Source organism: Rhincodon typus, chromosome 5, assembly GCF_021869965.1.
Source record: "Rhincodon typus isolate 14 chromosome 5, sRhiTyp1.1, whole genome shotgun sequence".
Lineage (NCBI taxonomy): Eukaryota > Metazoa > Chordata > Chondrichthyes > Orectolobiformes > Rhincodontidae > Rhincodon > Rhincodon typus.
Window position 1 is genome coordinate 7,359,811 of NC_063336.1, and position 23,548 is coordinate 7,383,358.

At 42.9% G+C, this 23,548-nt stretch overlaps 1 protein-coding gene across 1 annotated transcript in view; it reads left to right on the top strand.

The window, feature by feature from the left end:
• The window catches only part of LOC109916915 (serine/threonine-protein kinase MRCK alpha-like), a 323,123-nt gene that overhangs the window by 14,824 nt on the left and 284,751 nt on the right, over positions 1 to 23,548 (top strand). Inside the window, exons 3-5 of the mRNA XM_048596650.1 lie at positions 968 to 1,051; positions 14,693 to 14,788; positions 18,022 to 18,170. Coding sequence (XP_048452607.1) covers positions 968 to 1,051; positions 14,693 to 14,788; positions 18,022 to 18,170 — 329 coding nt within the window. The remainder of the gene's footprint in view (positions 1 to 967; positions 1,052 to 14,692; positions 14,789 to 18,021; positions 18,171 to 23,548) is intronic.

Sequence of the window (23,548 nt, forward strand, 5' to 3'; positions counted from 1 at the left end):
CATCCCAAACACTTTTTCTGCATTGTTTATGGGATGTGTGTATCTCTGACAAAGCCAGCATTTGTTGCCCATTCCTTAATGCCCTCAAGGAGTAGTGGTGGTGAGTAATCTTTTTCAACCATTGCAGTTCTTGTCATATAAGTACTCATATAAGTTAGGGTGAGCATTCCAGTATTTAAACCAGGTAGCAGTGAAGGAATGGTGATTAGTTCCCAGTCAAAATGATGAGTGAAATGGAGTGAAAATTGCAGGTGTTAGTGTTCCCATGTGACTCCATTCCTTATCCTTCAAGGTGATGGAGGTCATTGGTTTGGAAGGTACTGTCGAAGGAAACCTGGCAAATTGCTGCATTGCATATCTGAGATGATACACATTGTATGCCGGTGAAGGAGAAAATGAATGTTTAAGATGCGGGTGAAGTGCCAATCAAGTGGGCCATGATGTCCTGGATGGTGTAGGTTTTTAGAGTACTTTTGGAGCTGAAGTGATGTAGTAATGAGAAGTATCTCTTTACACCCTGACTTTTGCCTTATAAATGGTGGATAGGGTCTGAGGAGTCAGGAGGTGAGTCACTGACCTGACTTTGTAGCTACAGTACGAATATGGTAGGCTCAATTTCAGAAAATCAAGGTGAGACATTTAGCAATAGTAATGACATTAAAAATTGAGGGAAGATGATTAGTTTCTCTTGTTTTGGATGTTTATTTGTCTGATATTTGTGTGCCCACAGTGTTACTTGTCACTTTGACATATAATTCTTCAGTACCTGAGGATTCAGGATTACTAGTGGACATTGTGTAATCATTAGTGAACATCTGCACTTCTGACCTTATGATGGAGAGATCATTGATTATTATAAGATTCCATGCAAATTCAAATTCTCAACTATTTCTGCTGATTTAATTAAGCTAATTTATTTGTAACTAGCATAGTAATTTGCACTATCTTATTCTTTTCTTTGTTGCAGGTTGCTGTCGTGAAGTTAAAAAACGTTGAAAAGGTTTTTGCCATGAAGATCCTCAACAAATGGGAGATGCTAAAGCGTGCAGAGGTACATCAATAAGTAGTGGTTATGTAACAAGATTATCAGTTTTGTGATCTAGTTTTAAACCTACTTGGTCAAACTTGCAATTTGCTGGCACACTTTCAGAAGAAATCTCCCATCAGTTATGTGATTAAAACACAAAAAAGCAAAGATGTACTTTTGGGCCATTTTGATACTGAAATGGTATTATGGGTTTTATTACATGAGTAAAACAAACAAACCTAACCTACAGTACTGTACAATGGCAATGGCAGAAAGATTGAGTGCTTTCTGTTCAACAAATGTAACTTTGTAAATAAAGTAAAACTTTATAACCACTTAATTCACAGCCAAGAAGTGATTATTCTCCCTTCCTTCCTGTGAAAGGATGTGAATTTTGTGTCTTTGTCAGTAAAGTGTAATTTAATTTGTGATAATTAGATTAGGGTTGAACACAGAAACAGTAGTAGGCTGTTCATCCCCTTGAGTTTGTTCCATCATTCACTTAGATCATGGCTGGTATGTATCTTCACTCTACTTACCTGCTTTAGATTTATAATGCTTAACACTCTTACTCTTAAAAATTTAAACCACCTGAAACAAGCCTGAATATATAAATGAGTCTTTTTCAGATTGATGGGGTATAATGGTAGGCCTTCTAATTTTTACAGTTTATATCAATGTCTCACTTGAGGGGATCCAAGGCATGGTGACTGAATTTGCAGGTGAAGGTTGCAGACTGACTGTACAACAGTAGGGTTAAGAGAGTAGAAAAAATAGCTGGTAGGTGCTATTGAAGTCAGAGGTTGTGCGTCGGGAGTTAGGGGTGTGGGGGAGGTGTTAGCTCTAAAGTGGCTAATTAAAAAATGAGCTGATCCTCAAGCTTGAGTTGTCCTTTATTAGAACATTGTAGCAGACCCAGGAGAGCAAGGTGGTTTATTGAATAGCAAGTAGCTCGAAGGTCAGGGTCATTCCAATGGTCAGAGCGGAAGTGTTCAGCAAAAGCGTTCACCCAGTCTACATTTGGTCTTGTCAAAGTAAAGGAAACTGAATTGTGAGTAGTGAATATTGTAGACTAGATTGAAAGAAGTACAAGTAAAATGCTGCTTCGCCTAGAATCTGTATTTGGTGCCTTACATAGTATAAGGGGAGATAATTGGGCAAGTATTTCACCTTCTGCAATTGCAAGTGAAAGTGCCATGGGGAAGTGAGGAAGTGTTAGGAGTGATGGAGGAGTGAACCAGGGTATCATGGAAGGAATGTTCCCTGTGAATTATAGGCAGTGGAGGGAGGGAAAGATGTAATTGGTAATAGCATCCTGCTGGAAGGTGTGGAAATTGCACAAGACGATCCTTTGAATGCAGGGACAAGTGGTATAAAGTGAAGACAAGGGAAGCTCTGTCATTCTGGGAAGGGGTGAGGGCAGAAGTGCAGAAGATGGGTTGGACACAGCTGAGGGTCTGGTTAACCACAGGTGGGGAGAATCCTCAGTTGAGCAAAAAATTTGTTAAATGTGTTCAGAAAAGCTTCCTCAAGCAGTACATAGAGGGTCCTACTCAGGAAGGGGCAAAACTCAACCTACTCTTGGGAAGTAGGGCAGGACAGGTAAATGATTTGACAGTTGGGGAGCACTTTGGGACCAGAATTAATAGTTCTATTAATTTTAAAATAGTTGTAGAGAAAGACAAAACTGGTCCACAGATTCAAGTTCTAAATTGAGGCAGGGCGAATTTTCATCGATAAGGTTTTCGCAAAGATTTGTAGCTCGGGTGGTGGGTGAGGTTGTTGACTTGTTTGCTGAGCTGGCTTGTTTTCGTTCAGACAGACAAGTCAGACAATGAAGGCCATCACTTTAACTGGGACAAGGTAACCATAGTAGCCCAAGCCAAGCATAGACACGCATGGGAATTCCGAGAGGCATGGTTCTCAACCCATAATGCAATCAACAAAGATATAGAATTAGACCCCATATATAAGCCCATACAGATCAAAACCGAAAATGACACTACTCACCATAACGGACCGGACAGTGCAAATTCCAAGCGGAGTAGAATAACATTACTTCATCGGAGGCCTCACTGACGATGTTACCTAGCATGGTGATGAAATGTCTGAACAAAAACAAGCCAGCTCGGCGAGCAAGAATGTTGATGGAATTACTCAGGAGCTTGCAGGGGTTGATTGGAGCAGTTTGTTTGCAGGCAAAGGAACCTCTGGCAAGTGGGCGCCCTTTAAAAGCGTGATAGCTAGAGTTCAAGGTCTTTGTGTTCCGATGAGGTTAAAGGGCAAAGTTGGCAGTAGTAGGGAACCCTGGATGACGAGCTATTGAGGCTTTGACCAGAAAAAAGAAGGCAGCATGGCTCAAGAACAGGCAGCTGGGATCAAGGAAATCCTTGAAATTATATAGAGGATACAGGAGTTTACTGAAGAAGGAAATCAGGAGGGCGAAAAGGGAACATAAGATAGCTTTGTCTGAGAAGACTAGAGTGAATCCAAAGAGATTCTTTAAGTAAATTAAAGGAAAAAAATAACTAGAGAGAGAATAGGACCCCCCAAGGACCAAAGTGGACACATATGTGTGGAATTGCAGGAGATGGCGAGGTCCTACAAGAATATTTCTCCTCTGCATTTACCATGGAGAAAGATATGAAGACTTGGGAACTTGGAGAAGTTAGTGGTGATAGCTTGGGTACAGTCCATATTACAGTAGAGGAGGTGTTGGAAGTATTAGAATGTAAGAATGTGGATAAATCACCTGGCCCTGATCAGATATATCTGAGAACCCTGCAAGAGGCAAGAGAAGAAATTGCGGGGACCCTGGCTGATATATTTGTATCAATCTTAGCCATGGGGAAGGTCCCAGAAGACTGAAGGATAGCGAATGTTGTGCCCTTATTCAAGAAGGGCTGCAAAGAAAAACCTGGGAATTATAGATCAGTAAGCCTAACATCTTTGATAGGTAAGTTACATTAGAAGATTCTGAATGATAACATGTGCATGGATTTAGAAAGACAGGGTTTGATTAGGAGTAGTCAGCATGGCTTTGTGCATGGGAGAGCATGCATCACAAATTTGTTAGAGTTCTATGATGAAGTGATCAGGAAAGTTTATGAGGACAGGGCGGTAGATGTTGTCTATATGGATTTCACTAAGGCCTTTGATAAGGTTCCACATGGTAGGCTGCTCAGGAGGGTTAGATCACATGGAATCCAGGGAGAACTGGGAAACTGGATGCACAGTTGGCTTGATGGTAGGAAGCAGAGAGTAATACTGGAAGGATGCTTATTGGACCGGAGACCTGTGACTAGTGGTGTGCCTCAGGGGTCTGTACTGGACCCTCTGCTGTTTTGTTATCTATGTCAATGATTTGGATGAGAACGTACCAGGCATGATTAATAAGTTTGCGGATGACGATAAAATAGGCGGTATCGTGGACAGTGAGGAAGGTTATCAGAAATTGCAGCAGGATCTTGATCAGCTGGGGAAGTGGGCCGAGAAATAGTAAATGGAATCTAATATGGAAAAGTGTGAGTTGTTGCATTTTGGAAAGTCAAATCTAGGTAGGAGTTTCATGGTGAATGGTAGGGCCTTAAGGAGTGTAGTGGAACAGAGCGAGCTTGGAGTTTAGGTGCATGGTTCTCTGAAAGTGGAGTCACAATTAGACACGGCAGTGAAGAAGGCTTTTGGCACACTGGCCTTCATCAGCCAGGACATTGAGTATAGAGGTTGGGAAGTTATTTTGCAGTTGTACAGGACATTGTTGAGGCCGCAGTTGGAGTGATCAGTTTTGGTCACCTTGCTATAAGAAGGATATTATTAAACTGGAAAGAATGCAGAAGAAATTTACAAGCATGTTGCCAGGACTAGGGGGACTGAGTTATAGAGAGACATTGGACAAGCAAAGACTTTTCTTTAGAGTGTAGGAGACTGAGGGGGTGATCTTACAGAAGCGTACAAGATCATGAGAGGCGTGGATAGGGTGAATGCACTCAGTTTTTTTTCCCAGGGTTGGAGAAATCGAGGACTAGGGGGCATCAGTTTAAGGTAAGAGGGTAAAGAGTAAATGGGAATTTGAGGGGCAACCATTTTACATAGAGGGTAGTATGCATATGGAATGAACTGCTAGCGGAAGTGGTTGAAGTGAGTACATTAACGACATTTAAAAGGCATTTGGACAAATACATGGATAGTAAGGATTTAGAAGGATATGGGCCAGGTTCGGGGAAATGCAGTTAGCGTTGATGGATGTTTTGGTTGGCATGGACCTGTTTGGGCCGAAGGACCTGTCTCTGTGCTGTAGGACTCTATGACTTCATTTCAGAGGCAGCCCCGTGAAAGGTGGTATCATCAGAACAAATGTGACGGAGATAGAGGAACTGGAAGCTGGTGGGCTATTAACGGATTCTATTGGACAGCCTGTCCTTAGAAATGGAAATGGTGAAATCCAAAAAGGGAAAGGAAAAGTTATGGATTGACAAGGTGAACATGAAAATAGGATAGAAATTGCAAGCAAAACTGATGACTCCTTAAACTCAGGACAAGAGCAGGAAGCAGCACCAAAGCCATTATTGATGTATCGGAGGAAGAGTTGTGGGTGGAAGCCTGAGTAGGACTGGAACAAGGAATGTTCTACATACAAGGTGACATTTACTTCTTTACATCACAAACTCATTGAATTTCAGGCATGACATGACGTTGAACTCTTTTTCCGTCATGTTCTCCTTCTGGCCCATTTATTTGGACAAGAGTCCTCTCCCTGCCATGTAGACCCTTCCACCTTCTTCTATACTACCCCTCTACTGGACCCCTCCAACTGGTTTTCTTCATTGAAAAATGCAGGCATGGCATTGGCCCCCTAAATTTCTCGCCTCTGCTCACCCATTCTAACCCGTTTCCCTCTGAACTTGCTGCACTCTATCAAGTTCAACCGTGACACTATTATCAAACCTGCATATACAGGTGGTGCAGTTGTTGTCTGGCATGCTGACCTCAACCTGACAGAGGCTGAGTGCCATCTCTTAGACACTTCCTCCTATATACCTCAGATCCTCTGGAGATCTTCTCTACACAGATTCCCAGCAATGCACAATCTGCTTCAACCTCCTTCCCAAAATCCTCCTTATATAGTTATCCTCGCTTATTCTGTGATTTATCTGATGCTTTAAGTCAGTTCCACAATTTCCAGTTTTCGGCAGTGTCCTCTTCATCAGTGGATGTACAATATGATGATATAAAGAAGTAAAGCTAAGTCTCTTGTTGAGCACAAATCATTCAGCGTCAGAGAGGGGAAAGGTCTGAGGATACAGTGAACACATGTAAAGAGGTGGGATTAGATGAAATGAAATTCCATTATTGATTAATATTGCATATCTCAGAGATGCAGGGCCATGTGCTGTCCTAATGCATCAATCACCAACATTTAGTATGCAGATATGACAAGTAATGAGTGGCCTACTCCTGCTTATAAATTCTTTGTTTGTATTATGGAAAGATGATGCTATCCTATTTGCTTTATTTTGGTGTGAATGATTTTTGGGAGCTGTCTGTATGTTAGTTATATTCCGGGTGTATCATTGCGCAGAACTGATCACATCCATACCAGTGTCATCGTTGCGCAGAACTGATGATGACTAGTTAGTTATATTCAGCTGAAAGGCAGGAAGGTTTAGAATCCATTGAATCCCTTTCAGCTCAACAAGTTCACACCAACCCTCTGAAGAGCATCCCGCCTAGACCTGTCCCCCTACCCTATCCCTGTAACCCTGCATTTCCCATGGCTAACACATCCCTGAACACTGTGCAATTTAGCATGGCCAATCCACCTAACCTGTACATCTTTGGATTGTGGTAGGAAACCAGAGCACCCCATGGAAACCCATGCAGACACGGGGAGAATGTGCAAACTCCACACAGACAGTCACCTGAGGGTGGAATCAAACCCAGGTTCCTGACACTGTGAGGCAGCAGTGCTAACCACTGAGCCGCCGTGCCACCTTAGGAGTGTTGAGAAAAAAGTGTTCTCACCCAAATGGTGGTGGGGTCCTGGAACAAACTAAACTGTCTGGGAGGGAAGCAGAAGTGAATAACCTCACAACCTTTAACAGGTACTTGGACGGTCTCTGAAATGTCATAACATGGAAACATAGAAGATAGGAGCAGGAGGAAGCCATTCAGCCCTTCGAACCTGCTGTGCCATTCTTCAAGATCATGGCTGATTGTCCAACTCAATAGCCTAATCCTACTTTCTCCCCATAATCTTTGATCCCATTCGCCCCAAGTGCTGTATCTAGTCCCCTCTTGAATCCGTTCAATTTTTTGGCATCAGCTACTTCCTGTGATAATGAATTCCACATGCGCACCACTCTTTGGGTAAGGAAATGTCCATCCTAAATCATCTACCCCAAATCCTTGGACTGTGACCCCTGGTTCTGGACATACCCACCAGCGGGAACATCCTCCCTGCATCTACCCTGTCCAGTCCTGTTAGATTTCTATAAGTCTCTATGAGATTCCCCCGTCATTCGTTTGAACTCCAGCGAAAACAATTCCAAACTGGTCAATCTCTCCTCATATATCAGACCCACCATCCCCGGAATCAGCCTAGTAAACCTTCACTGCAATCCCTCGATAGCAAGAGCAGCCTTCCTCAGAAAAGGAGACCAAATCTGCACACAATATTCTAGGTGTGGCCTCACCAAGGCCCTGTATAACTGCAACAACACATCCCTGCTCCTGTACTCGAACCCTCTCGCAATGAAGGCCAACATACCATTTGCCTTCTTTACCACCTGCTGCACCTGCATGTTTACCTTCAGCGACTGGTGCACAAGGACACCCATGTCCAGCTGCACACTCCCCTTTCCCAATTTACAACAATTCAATTGTAATCTGCTGCCTTGCTTTTGCTTCTGAAGTGAATAACCTCACATTTATCCAAATTCTACCACATCTGCCATTGATTTGTCCACTCACCCAACCTGTCGAGATCATGCTGAAGGATCTCTGCACCCTCGTCACAGTTCACCCTCCCACCCAACTTGGTATCATCTGCAAACTTGGAGATGTTACATTTTATTCCCTCGTCCAAATCATTAATATATATTGTGAATAGCTGAGGTCTTAGCACCGATCCCTGTGGCATCCTGCTAGTTACTGCCTGCCGATTTGAAAAGGACCCATTAATTCCTACTCTTTGTTTCCTCTCTGCCAACCAGTTTCCAATCCATCTCAATACACAACAACATTCAAGACTATAGGCCAAGCACTGAAAAGCTTTATGGGGAGGCGACAGCCTAGTGGTTTTATTGCAAGGCTGTTAATCTGGAGACCCAGGGAATGTTGTGGGCCCCCAAGCCTTGAATCCTGCCATGGCAGATGGTGGAATTTGAATTCAATGAAATTCTGGAATTAAGAGCCTAATGATGACCATGAATCTACTGTTGATTGTCAGGAAAAACCTATCTAGTTCACATGTGCCCTTTAGGGAAGGAAATCTGCCATTCTCTGGCTTACATGTAACTTCAGAGCAATGTGGTTGACTCTTAAAAACCAAAACAACTGCAGATGCTGTAAATCAGGAACAAAAACAGAAGTTGTTGGAAAAGCTCAGCAGGTCTGGCAGCATCTGTGAAGAGAAAATCAGAGTTAATGTTTCGGGTCCGGTGACCCTTCTCAGTTCTGATTTTCTCTTAACTGCCCTCTGAGCAGTTAGCTTAGGCAACAACACCCTCATTATAAAAAATAGGACTGGACTCATGTAAATTTAGCAGTGCAGACTCTGGGCTGAAAGGCCTCTTCTGTGCTGTATAATTTTGTGATTCATTGTGAGTTGTTGTGGTAAGTGTATGAATTCCAGTTAGCTATATTTCAGTGTGAATCATTGTATAGAGCTGATAATATGCAGTTATATTCCAGTTATGTTCCTCATTGTGCAGAGCTGACAATATTTACTTAGTTATAGTCCTTTGTTCATCATTATGTAGGGCAGATATATCACGGTTAATTATGCAGGTCTACGGCATAGAAAAAGGATCCTTTGGCCCATTGAGTCTGCACTAGTTAAAAACACGACCTCCCACTATCTCAATTTCTGGTGCTTGGCCCATAGCCCATTTGCCTTGGCATTGCAAGTCTACTTATGTGTTAAATGTTATGAGCCTTTTAGCCTCTACCATTCTTAGAGGGAGTGTGTTCCAGATTCCCAGCACCCTCTGAGTGGAAAAATACTTCCTCACATCCCTTCAAAACTTCTCCCCTGACCTTAAATCTATGTCCTCGTCATTGATCCCTTCACCAAAGGAAAATGTTCCTTCCTGTCTATGCCTCTCATAATTTTATACATCTTAATCATGTCCCCCTTCAGTCTCCTGTGTCGCCCTCTTTCTCTCTGTCCTCCTGTCTCTCTCTGTCACCCTCTCTGTCTTGGTCACTCTCTCTCTTTCTCTGTCGCACTCTGAACGGGTTATTTCTGAGCAGATAGTGCTTGATAGCACTGTTGATGACTCCTTCCATCACTTGACTGATGATCGAATGTAGACTGCTGGGACAGTAATTGGCGGGTTGAAGTTGTCCTACATTTTATGTACAGGACATATCTGGGCAATTTTCCACATTGTCGGATTGATGCCAGTGTTGTAACTGTACTGGAACAGCTTGGCTAGGGGAGCGGCAAGTTCTGGAGTATTGGTCTTCAGTACTATTGTCAGAATGTTTTCAAGGCCTGTAGCCTTTGCAGTATTCAGTACCTCCAACCATTTCTTGATATCACTTGATATCGAATTAAGACCGGTGTCTGTGACGCTGGGGACCACTGGAGGAGGCTGAGATGGTTCATCCGCTTGACACTGGCTGAAGATTGCTGCAAATGCTTCAGCTTTATGTTTTTAACGGATGTGTTGGGCTCTTCCATCATTGAGGATGGGGATATTTATGGAGCCTTCTCCTCCAGTGAATTGTTTAATTGTCCACTGCCATTCCCAACTGAACGTGGCAGGACTGTAGAATCTGATCCATTCATTGTGGGATCGCTTAGTAATCTCTTTCACTGACGATCCATACTGTTTGGCATGCAGTTGTTTGGTAGCTTCACCAGGTTGACACCTCATCTTCAGGTATACATGGTGCTGCTCCTGGCATGCCCTCCTGCACTCTCCATTGAACCATGGTTGATACCTTGGCTTGAATGTAATGGTTGAGTGGGGGATATGCCAGGCCATAAGTTACAGATTGTGCTGGAGTACAATTCTGCTGGTGTTGGTGGCCCACAGCACGTCATGCATGCCCAGTCTTGAGTTGTTAGATCTGTGCGAAGTCTGTCCCATTTGGCACGGTGATAGTGCCATACAACACGATGGAGTGTATTCTCAAAGTGAAGGCTATATCCTTTAGGACCCTAACAGCTTGATCAATAGTGCAGTTGCCAAGCTGCTGTTGGTTGTGAACATTGAAATCCTCCACCCAGAGTACGTTTTGTGTCCTTGACATCATCAGTGCTTCCTCCAAGTGTTGTTCAGGAGGACCAATTCATCAGCTGAGGGAGGGTGGTACGTGGTAATCAGCATGGAGTCCAGAGATAATATTGAGGACTTCCAGGGCAACTCCATCCTGACTGTATACCACTGTGCCGCCACCTCTGCTGGTCTTTCCTGCGGTGGGACAGGACATACCCAGGAATGGTGATGGTTGCATCTGGGACATTGTCTGTAAGATATGACTCCATGAATAAGACTACGTCAGGCTGTTGCTTGACTAGTCTGTGAGACAGCTGTCCCAGTTTTGGCACTAGCCCACAGATGTTAATGAGGACACCTTTGTAGAATTGACAGGGCTGTTTTCTCATTATCTTTTATGATGCCCACATCGATGCCAGATGGTCCGTCCAGTTTCATTTCTTTGTTGAGATTTTGTAGTGATTGATACAACTGAGTGGCTTGCTAGGTCATTTCAGAGAGCAGTTGAGAGTCAGCCACATGTGGGTTTGGATTCATATATAGGTCAGACCAGGATTTCCTTGCCTGAACTGCATTGGTGAGCCAGATAGGTTTTTCTGACAATCAACAATGATTTCATGATCATCAGTAGATTCTTAATTCCATTAATTTCCATCCACAAATTTATTGGTCCACCCTCCTACATTCAATCGTAGAATCGTACAACGCAGAAGAAGCCAGCCCTTCAGCCCCTCAATTTGTTACCACCTAAAGTATATTACTTTGCCGTGGTTGTCCCATAGCTTTGAATGTTATGATCCTTCAAGTGCTCATCCAAATACTTTTTAAAGATTGTGAGGTTTCCCACCTCAACTACCCTCCTGACGGTGCATTCCAGACTCCCACCAGCTTCTGGGTAAAATGTTTTTCCTCAGATCTCTTCCTGCCTTCTACTTAAAATTATGCCACTTTGTTAATGACACTTCTTCTAATGGGAATAGTTTTATTTTCATCTTGTTCATGTCTCTCATAGTCTTATACGTGATCTATCGTATTCCCTGCCCCCCCACCCCAACCTTCTCTGCTCCAAAGAAGAAAATCCAGTCTCTCTTCATCGCTGAAATGCTCCATCTCCTCTGTGTCCCCTCCAGTGCAGTCAAATCCTTCCTATAGTGCGGTAACCAGAACTGCACTCAGTACTCTAGCTGTGGCCTAGCCAAAGTTCTGTGCAGCTCCAACATAACCTCCCTGCTCTTGTAATCTATGCCATGACTGATAAAGGCAAGCATCCCATTTACCTTCTTAACTATTGCATTAACCTGTGCTGCCGGCTGCAGGGATCTGTAAAGAAGCACCCCAAGATCTCTCTGTTTTTCTAGGTTCCTCGTACCTTACCATTCATTGAGGACTCTCTTGTCTTGTTTCTTCTTCCAAAACACACCTCCTCACATATATCAGGGTTAAATTCAGTCTGCCATTGATCTGTCTTTCTGACCAATCCTTTTATATCCTAAGGCTATAAACCGAAGACTTTCCTCCTCATTATCAACCACCCAGTCTTTGTGTCGTCCACATTTGTTATCATCCCTCCCACATTCTCATCTACTTCATTTATGAATGTTACAAACTAGTCTAAGACATTTACATAAACCACAAAAAGTATTGTCCTCATCTTCACACCTGATCAAAAAAATCAAGCAGGCTGGTCAGGCATAATATCCCCTTAACAAATCCACGCTGACTGTTCTTGGTTAATCCCTGCATCCCCAAGTGCAAATTACTCTGTCCCTCAGAATTGCTTCCAATAATTTCTCTGCGACTAAGGTTACATTGACAGGCCTATAGTTTCCTGGTTTCCCTTGCTTCCTCTTGAATAACAGTATACATTGACTGCCCTCCAGTCCTCTGGTACTTCTCCTCTGGCTGGAAAGAAATTGAAGATTGTTGCCAGCGTCCCTGCTATTTCCTCCCTTGCTTCACTCAACCGCCTGGGTTAGATTTCATTTGACCCTGGAGATTTATCTACTCGTAATCCTGCCTGAACACTCAGAAGAAGTCCCTCTCTGTCTATGCTAATTTCTTTAAGTATATCACAGTCCTTCTCCCTGATTTCTTTATCCACATTGTCCCTCTTACTAGCAAGTACCAACTCAAAATGCAGAGGATCCATTATTTACTAATATCCAACTTAAGAAACACTTGTACTGAGAAATGCAATTCCAAACAGGGGAGTAATTTTAAAGACCAGATATATGAAAATTTCCTGTACTTATGAAGAACTGCTTTATGTTGTCTTGGGTTGTGTTCTGACTTGTGTACAAATCAACTTGCGAATGGACTCCAGAATGGAACCCATTCACAACCTGGGGACTGTCTGTATCCATTTAGAACCCTACCCATGTCCTCTGACTCCACATGCAAATTATCAGTGGTCTTTCATGGCCCCTACTCTTTCCCTTGTTATCCTTTTACCCTTAATACACTTGTAAGATTACCTAGGATGTTACTTTATTTTACCTGCCATTGTTCTTTCATGCTCACTTTCCTCCAATGTGAATCATTGTGCACAGTTAATGATGTCTAGTTAGTTATATTCCACTTTGAATCATTGTGTAGATTTGCTGTGTGAATCATTGTGCAAAGGTGCTGATGATATTTAGTTATTTATGTTTGTGTTCTTCATTGTGTGGAACTGGTGATATCCTGGTAGCTGTTTGCTAGTGCACTCGTTGTTTGGACTTTGGAAAGGATCTTTTTCTCTCTACGATATATCATTGGGGCAATTTTACACAGTTATAAAAAATTCTAATTGATACATATGCTTAGGTGAATAATAGCTTTTTTATGTAACATTGAAAAACTGGAATAACTTTGCATTGAAGAGATTATGTTGTGTTGTATAGTGCTAGACCTTGAATGCCTCTTTCATTGTTTACACAAGGGTCAGTTCTTGCTTCCTTGAGTCAGCAAGTAGTCGTTTTTTTTAAAGCTTGCTAAACAAACATTCATTTATATACCTCATGGAGAACCATTCAAACATGTAAAAGACAGACAGACAGATGGGAAGGACTATGAATACCTACTGTTATGAGACCAAGCTAGGCTGTGAGCTATATTTGATACAAGTTAGATGCTCGAAAACAAGTTAAACGATTTGGCCTGATGTCTAATTTCAAGTGCAGCTATCTTTAACTTGTCTAATATGTACAATTACATTTGATTGCAATTTAGAAAAAATAATTGATGTAGATTACCTGTCTGGTATTTTCCAGCTGGTACAACTTGTGAAATTTCCAAGTAATTTGTGGTGACGTACTCCTCATATCTTGGTTTGGAAGCAACTGACTATACCGATTGGATTAGGAAGTAGGTGGACAGAGAGAGAGAAAAAATTGGCTATAGTTTAGCAGATTTATTGCTTTTAAAGGAATCTGTTGGTTATAGATTTACCTCAGCCATGTTAGTTATTACAAAGAAGCTTTTTTTAAAAACTCAGCATTGCATTACAACCATTGCATTAAAATCCTGTTTTAAGCAACAGCAAAAAATTAAAAAGGTAGAAAAAGGTTAATCTCTTGCATTTAAATTATATAGCTACAAGTTGGAATTATTTTGAAAGGGAACCTCTCTGCGTGCATAACTCTTAAATTATTGTGCTTTCGACTTTTGCCTTGCTCTCCCATGCTATACCATTTGGTATTAATTCATGCCTTCACTAGTATGATGCTATATCATGCTGCTCAATGGTGTAGGAGCCCACCAACTCTGAATGATTCACTGTTGGATATTTTTTCTCCTATCTTCCGATGTAGAGGTGGGAATATCCAATGGTTAACATGAACCCTGCCCTCTGTTATTCTGAAATAGTGAGTTGATATTCAAGTTAGTACTAAAAGGCTCACTAAATAATTGATCTCTTTCTCTCTTCATGCTCTGTCAATGTAGCGTCTTTGTTGTCTGAGGACTGCCAATCATGCCTCATGCCATGATATCCCTATAGGGGAAGGTGCGAAGGCAGATTCCAAGAACTACATCAGCTGGTACAGAAAATGAACTCACGCTGTTGGTGTTGTTCTGTGTCACTTTCTGGCTATCTTGCTAGCTGAGCTAATCGACATAATACCTGCATTTAAAAGCAACAGCTTAAATTTGAACACATTAACCATTTCTCAGTATGTACGGCCTCCTATTCACAATTTTATCTAATCTAGTGTACAACTTGCATTTTTTTAAAATCTAGACTGCCTGCTTTAGAGAGGAGCGGGATGTGTTGGTAAATGGAGACAGCCAGTGGATTACCACATTGCACTATGCCTTCCAGGATGAAAACTATTTGGTGAGTTACAGTCTAGAACATGATTTATTTTGTGCCAATTTTAAACAGTGGTTTTATTTCATTTTAAAATAATATGCATCCCTGTTTAGCTATACTGGATGGTACACCACTTCTAAATTCACAAGATGGATATTTGATTTCTTCTAGCCCTGGTCTTTATACATTTGCATCAGTTCTATGACCCTTTGATCTTTTGCTTATAAATTCTGTGACTGATGCCACCTCTGTCACTGACACCTGAAGAAGGAGCGACACTCTGAAAGCTTGTGTCCTCAAATAGACTATAACCTTGTGTTGTGTGATTTTTGACCTTGTCCACCCCAGTCCAACACCAGCACCTCCACATCATTATATACCATAACTATTGGTGGGGAAGTAACTGGTAGCATTAGAATTGTTTGTCTTCTGGTGTTTCTCTTGCTTTACAGAGCAGTGCTTCCTTTCACCTGGCACCCCTCTTTCCCTTACTCAACACCCTGGAGCAAGAAAAACTGAGGAATGTGCAGCTCCAGACCATTTCCCATTTTGTTGTGTAAAATGTCGAGTGATTGCCTTCTAAGTTAAGCTTTCCTTCTGAGATGTTAATAGCTACATACAGATGACCATCTTTTAAAAATATATCTCAGTATTAATAAAGATGCAGAGAGTACTGTGGTCTGCATAGTTTTGGTCTCCTTATTTGAAGGAAGATACAGTTGCAGAGTAGTTCAGAGAAAGTTCACTCAGTCATCCCTGGGTTGGAAAGGCTTATCTTATGGTGAAAAGTTGAATAGATTGAGCATATACCTATTGGAGTTTGAAATATAACATGTGGAGACTTGATAGAGTGGATACCGGGAAGGTGTTCCTCCTCCTTAGGGGACATAGTTTAAGAATAAGTGGTCCCCCTTTTAAGATGAAAAGTAGGAGAATTTTTTTTCTGAGGATCATTAGAAATGGAATTTTCTTTCCCAGCAGGTAGTGGAGACTGGGTCAGTGAAGTGATTTAAGGCAGAGTTTAAGTAAATTTTTCATGGAGGGAGTTGAGTTATGGGCACGAAACAGGAAAGTTAAGGTTACGCCACAGCCAGATCAGTTATGATCTTAGTGAATGATTGAGAAAACTCAAAGGGCCAAAAAGCCTATTTCTACTCTTAGTAATTATTCATTCAATTGCTTGAGTTAACTAATCCGCCAGTTGCTCCCTTGCTGCTTTGCAGTGAAAACCTCCAGGGTCGTCAAATAGTGAAGTAGTAAAGTTGATTCAAAATTAAAAATACAGCTGAAAATATAAATATGAAAATGAAAGCCAGCTTAGACTAGTTAAAGAGAATGTTTGTTTCACCAGTTTGTTTGGGTTTTTAATGAGGCAGCAGAGGTCAATGAGGACAATAGCATTGATTGACACTTCCAAACGACAGTTGATGCAAGTATTTCCTGATAAGTTTGTCAGCAAAGCTGGAGCTCATGGGCAAAGCAGGAAAGTGGCAGCATAGATATGAAGTTGGCCGAGTGAAAGGAAACAGTGTAGTGGTAAACGGTTATTTCTTGGGCTAGTGAAGGATTTATATTGGAATTTCCCAGACATGAGTACCAGAAACACTGGTCAAAATTAATGAGTTAGACTTGTACAGGAAACAGTTTCAAAATTTGTGAATGACAACTTGAAATTTTGTGAACTATAAGGCTAATGATTTACTTCAAGAGCACATCGACAAGTTGTTGAGGTGGACAGACAAGTGGCAGTGGAATTAAATGCAGAATCTGAAGCAACATACTTGGATGGGAAGAATGAGGAAAACCAATTTATTATAAGGATTACAATAGTAAAGCTGCTGAAGAAACAGAGAGACTTATGTATACGAGCTATTAAAAATTGAATAAGTAAGTAAAAAAGATGCAGGATCCTGGACTTTATAAATCAAGGAATAGACCAGAAAAAAAAGGGAATTCTGTTGAAGTTGTTGAATGGGATGCCACAGTACTTGGTCCTTGAGCCCCAACTATTTACAATGAGTTGGGTGTGGGGAAAGTAAGTAATATAGCCAAATTTGCAGGTGACGCTAAAATAGGTGGGAAAGTAAGTCGCAATGAGGAAATAAGTTTTCAAATGGATATGGAGATAGCAAGAACTGCAGATGTTGGAGTCAGAGACTGCACAGTGTGGAGCTGGAGGAACACAGCAGGCCAGGCAGCATTAGAGGAGCAGGAAAGCTGACGTTTCGGGTCGGGACCCTTCTTCAGAAATGGGGAGGGAGAAGGGAGCTGGGAAATAAATAGAGAGAGGAGGGGTGCGCCTGGGGAAGGTAGGTGGGATGGTGATGGGTGAATGCAGGAAGGGCATGGTGGGGATTGGTCAGTGGAATGGGTGGGAGAGAAGATTGACAGGTTGTGTCAGGTCAAGGAGGCGAGGATGAGAGGGAGGGTTGGACATGGAATGAGACTCGGGGTGGGGAGATTTTGAAACTGGTGAATTCTACGTTTAGGCCATCAGGCTGTAGGCTGCTGAGGTGGAATATGAGGTGTTGTTCCTCCAGTTTGCGTGTGATGCCACCTTCAGGGATCTTTGGACAAACACCCCAAGATCCCTCTGATCCTCTGAATTTCCTCATGTTTTACCATTTATTGAGTACTTCCTTATCTTGCTTCTTCTTCCAAACTGCATCATATCACATTTATCAGGGTTGAATTGCATTTGCCACTGATCTGCCCATCTGACCAATCCAATTGTATATCCTTCTGTAACCTTACAGCTTCCTCCTCACTGTCAACCGGCACTCTCTACCGGCCAATCTTTGTGTCATTCACAAACTTACTTATCATCATCCCCAAAATTCTCATCTATATATTTCATGAATATCAAAACAGTAAAATATCAACACTAATCCCTGTGGTATGCCTTTGCACACTGGGCACCAATCACACAAACAGCTTTCTACCCTCTGTCTCCTGTCTCAAAGCCAGTTTTGGATCCATGAACATTTGCCTTCTCTAATAGATTCTCATGTGGGACCTTGTCAAAGTTTTCTGAAATCCATACAAATTACATCAATTGTCCTATCCTCATCCAAACACTTGGTCACCTCCATGAAAAATTCCATTAGGTTTGTTAGGTAACTTAGTTGTATTCATGAGTGCAACCTGAGATGGGGATTGAATAAAATATAACAATAATTGAACGAAATATAACAAACTAATAACAAGAAAGTTATTGTTTTGCTCACCACTTATTTTACATTTCATTTTATTCTCAGTATCTTGTGATGGACTACTATGTGGGAGGAGACCTCTTAACATTACTCAGCAAATTTGAGGACCGGTTACCCGAGGATATGGCAAAATTTTATCTAGCAGAAATGGTTTTGGCAATTGACTCTGTTCATCAGCTACATTATGTCCACAGGTAAGATGATTTGATAGAAGGGTTTGATTATGCCAGTGATCATGGAGTTAACTGTGACTAGAGAACTTGCCTTACTTAACAGTTAATCTTACCTAAAAATGATATGGTCCAGTAATAATTGTTCTCATCTTTTACACGGTTTTAAAATAAGTTTGTTGTTGTTTGGATATTGCTTTGAGCTAATATATAAGTTTGCCATTATTGGGTTATGTCTATTTGAGCCAATTCTGAAATTGGGGCAGTGAGCAAAATCACATGGCACTTCCTTTAAAACATTCTTTCATGAAAGCATTTTAATTTTTCAAACAAGAATGAGCCATGCGCTTTTAATCTTTTGTTAACTTCTCTTATCATCACCAACACACCTGTTCATTGGTTTCAGCAGAAAATTTATTAAAATCTGGAGGAGAAAGTTGAGGCTTCAATGAGTTGAATATTTAGTGGATTTGGTGCCTAAATTTGCAGAACAGAGTATAATTGTGAGGATTGAAAATCTACTGTCAGTGGAATAATAAGGCAAATAGAGTAGGCAGCAGGGGCTCAGAACAAATTTACTTTTGTTCTGCATCTGATTAAATTATTGTTCAGATAACAATTAAATGAAAAAATTCCATCAGATCCATATGTTTAATATATTGCTGTATTCTCAATTTTAAAACACACAGAGATCCAAGATTGTAACATATAATAGATGTATTAAAAGTAGAGAGCCGTCAGGTTTTTCAGCAGGAAGAGGCTACAATGACATGATTATGGCAACTAAGTATGTTTCTGTATGGAGCTGGGGCAAGGGAAGACCAATTACCAGTCTGCCTCTGAACATCAGTGCTGGAGCACCTGTGAATGCTGTGAATATATGACCCTAACTTGTGTAAATACAATTTGATCAGATGTGTGAGCCAGGTAGAAGGAAGGAAAATAGCAGAATTTTTCAGGAAAACAGATAGGACTTGAATTTGTGTACCAAATCTTGCCTCATAGAGTCATACAGCGCGGAAACAGACCCTTCGGTCCAACCGGTCTGTGCCAACCATAATCCCAATTTAAACCAGTCGCAACTGCCTGTGCTTGGCCAAACATCTCTTATTCATGTACTCGTCCAAATGTCTTTTAAGCATTGTAACTGTACCCGCATCCACAACTTCCTCTGGAAGATCAATCCACTCGCAAACCACTCTTTGTGTAAAAAAGTTACCCCTCATATCTTTTTTAAATCTCTCTCTTCTCACCTTAAAATTATGCCTCCTAGTCTTGAAATCCCCCACTCTAGGGAAAAGACACCTGCCATTCACCTTACCAATACCACTCATGATTTTAGAAATCTGTGTTAGGTCACCCCAAAACCACCTACGCTGCAATGAAAGAAGTCCCAGACTATCCAGCTTCTCCTTCTAACTCACAGCCTCCATTCCTGGAAACATCCTTGTAACATCTTGGTAATTTTTTTCTGAACCCTTTCCAGCTTAATAATAACCTTCCTATAACAGGATGACCAGAACTGGACACAGTACTCCAGAAGAGGCCTTACCAATGTCCTGTACAACTTCAACATGATGTATCAACTTCTATACTCATCGGTCTGAGCAGTGAAGGCAAACGTGCTAAACCCATTCTTAACCCCCCTGTCTAAATGGGACGCAAACTTCAAAGAACTACGTACCTGAACCAAAATGCAATGCCTCGCATTTATCCAAATTAAAATCCATCTGCCACTCTTCAGCCCATTGACCCAATTGATCAGGACCTCTTTGAAATCTGAGATAACCTTCTTCATTGTCCATTATACCACCAATTTGGTGTCATCCGCAAACTTACTAACCATGCCTTCTATATTGTCATTTATATAAATGTTATAATAATTATTATAAATGTTATAATAATAATAATTATATAATAATTGACATTTATATAAATTAGATGAGAATCAAGTAGGCCCAGCACTGATCCCTTTGGAACACTGCTGGTCACAAGCCTCTAGTCCAAAAAGCAACCCTCCTTAACTACTTTCTGGTCTCTTGCCGTTAAACCAATTTTGTATCCAATTGGCAGGCTCACCCTGAATCCCACGTGATTTAACTTTACTAATTAGTCTACCATGCGGAATCTTGTCAAAGGGTTTACTAAAGTCCAAGTAAACAACACCTACCACTCTGCCCTTATCAATCCTCTGGGTTACTTCCTCAAAAAATCTCAATCAAGTTTGTGAAACACGATTTCCCCCGCACAAAACCAAGTTGACTATCCCTAACCATTCATTGCCTCTTCAAATATATAATAATCCTGACTTTCAGAATCATCTCCACAACTTACCCACCACCAAAATCAGACTGTCAGGTTTATAGTTCCCAGGCTTCTCCTTACATTCCTTCCTAAACAAAGTCTTTTCATATAGATAGTAGGAACTGCAGATGCTGGAGAATCTGAGACAACAAGGCGTAGAGCTGGATGAACACAGCAGGCTAAGCAGCATCATAGGAGCAGGAAGACTGACGTTTTGGGCCTAGACCCTTCTTCAGAAATGGGGGAGGGGAATGGGGTTCTGAAATAAATAGGGAGAGAGGGGGAGGCGGATAGAAGATGGATAGAGGAGAAGATAGGTGAAGAGGAGACAGAAAGGTCAGAGAGGCGGGGATGGAGCCAGTAAAGGTATGTATAGGTGGGGAGGTAGGGAGGAGATAGGTCAGTCCAGGGAGGACGGACAGGTCAAGGGGGCGGGATGAGGTTAGTCGGTAGGAGATGGGGGTGGGGCTTGAGGTGGGAGAAAGGACAGGTTAGGGAGGCGGGGACAAGCTGGGCTGGTTTTGGGATGCGGTAGGGGGATGGGAGATTTTGAAGCTTGTGAAATCCACATTGATACCATTGGGCTGTAGGGTTCCCAAGCGGAATATGAGTTGCTGTTTCCGCAACCTTCGGGTGGCATGGTTGTGGCACTGCAGGAGGCCCAGGATGGACATGTCGTCTGAGGAATGGGAGGGGGAGTTGAAATGGTTCGCGACTGGTAGGTGCAGTTGTTTAGTGCGAACCGAGCGTAGGTGTTCTGCAAAATGGTCCCCGAGCCTCCGCTTGGTTTCCCCGATGTAGAGGAGGCCACAACGGGAACAGCAGATGCAGTATACCACATTAGCAGATGTGCAGGTGCACATCTGCTCGATGTGGAAAGTCTTCTTGGGGCCTGGGATGGGGGTGAGGGGGGAGGTGTAGCACTTCCTGCGGTTGCAGGGAAAAGTGCCGGGTGAGGTGGGGCTGGAGGGGAGTGTGGAATGGACAAGGGAGTCATGGAGAGTGTGGTCCCTCCGGAAGGCAGATAAGGGTGGGGAGGGAAAAATGTCTTTGGTGGTGGGGTCGGATTGCAGATGGCGGAAGTGTCGGAGGATGACGCGTTGGATCCGGAGGTTGGTGGGGTGGTACCTGAGGACGAGGGGGATTCTGTTTTGGTTGTTATTGCGGGGAGGTGGTGTGAGGGATGAGTTGCGGGAAATGCGGGAGACACAGTCGAGGGCGTTATTGACCACTGAGGAGGGGAAGTTGCGGTCCTTGAAAAACGAGGACATCTGAGATGTATAGGAGTGGAATGCCTCATCCTGGGAGCAGATGCAGCGGAGGCGAAGGAATTGGGAATAGGGGATGGCATTTTTTGCAGGAAGGTGGGTGGGAGGAGGTGTATTCTAGGTAAGCAGGAAGGTGGGTGGGAGGAGGTGTATTCTAGGTAAGCAGGAAGGTGGGTCGGAGGAGGTGTATTCTAGGTAAGCAGGAAGGTGGGTGGGAGGAGGTGTATTCTAGGTAAGCAGGAAGGTGGTTGGGAGGAGGTGTATTCTAGGTAAGCAGGAAGGTGGGTGGGAGGAGGTGTATTTGCTTACCTAGAATACACCTCCTCCCACCTACCTTCCTGCAAAAATGCCATCCCCTGTTCCCAATTCCTTTGCCTCCACCGCATCTGCTCCCAGGATGCAGAATTCTGCCTCATCCTTATCACTTTCAATAGCCTCAACTTTATGTTTTAAACACTTTGTCAAGATACAGATTTTGCTAGGGTCACTTTGGATATTTTTACATTAATGAACGAGAGATCAAAATGCATTTTTTTCCTGTTACACGGGGCATAGTTTTGAAAACCCAGCTTGCAAATGTTTTTATGTCTCTGAAAATATTGGTTAGGTTCCTCATAACTCTATCATGCCTGTAAGGTTTATTGAAATGATTTTAAGTCGGGAAATGACTCAGTAGTCAACTTGTCTTTAAGTCTCTCGACCTCTTCATCTCCAACTGCCATCGAGACATCAATCGCCTCAACCTCTCCACCCCTCTCACCCACTCCAACCTCTCCCCCGCAGAACGTGCAGCCCTCCGCTCCAATCCCAACCTCACCATAAAACCCGCGGACAAGGGAGGCGCAGTTGTAGTATGGCGCAATGACCTCTACATCTCCGAGGCCAGACGCCAACTCTCCGACACCCCCTCCTACCGCTCCCTTGATCATGACCCCACTCCTGAGCACCAAACCATCATCTCCCAAACCATCCACAACCTCATCACCTCAGGTGACTTCCCACCCACGGCCTCCAACCTCATCGTTCCCCAACCTCGCACTGCCCGCTTCTATCTCCTTCCCAAAATCCACAAACCTGAATGCCCTGGTCGACCCATTGTCTCCGCCTGCTCCTGCCCCACCGAACTGATCTCCAACTATCTAGACTCCATTTTCTCCCCCTTGGTCCAGGAACTCCCTACCTATGTCCGTGACACCACCCACGCCCTCCACCTCCTCCAGAACTTCCAATTCCCCGATCCCCAACACCTCATCTTTACCATGGATGTCCAGTCCCTCTACACCTGCATTCCCCATGCTGATGGCCTTAAGGTCCTCCGCTTCTTCCTGTCCCGCAGGCCCAACCAGTCCCCCTCCACTGACACCCTCATCTGCTTAGCCGAACTCGTCCTCACCCTCAACAACTTCTCTTTCAATTCCTCCCACTTCCTACAGACAAAGGGGGTAGCCATGGGTACCCGCATGGGCCCAAGCTACGCCTGCCTCTTTGTAGGTTATGTGGAACAATCCCTCTTCCGTATCTACACCGGCCCGAAACCCCACCTCTTCCTCCGTTACATTGATGACTGTATCGGCGCCGCCTCATGCTCCCACGAGGAGCTCGAACAGTTCATCCACTTCACCAACACCTTCCACCCCAACCTTAAGTTTACCTGGACCATCTCTAACACCTCTCTCCCCTTCCTGGACCTCTCTGTCTCCATATCGGGCAACCACCTCGAAACCGATATTCATTTCAAGCCCACCGACTCCCACAGCTACCTAGAATACTCCTCCTCCCACCCACCTTCCTGCAAAAATGCTATCCCCTATTCCCAATTCCTTCGCCTCC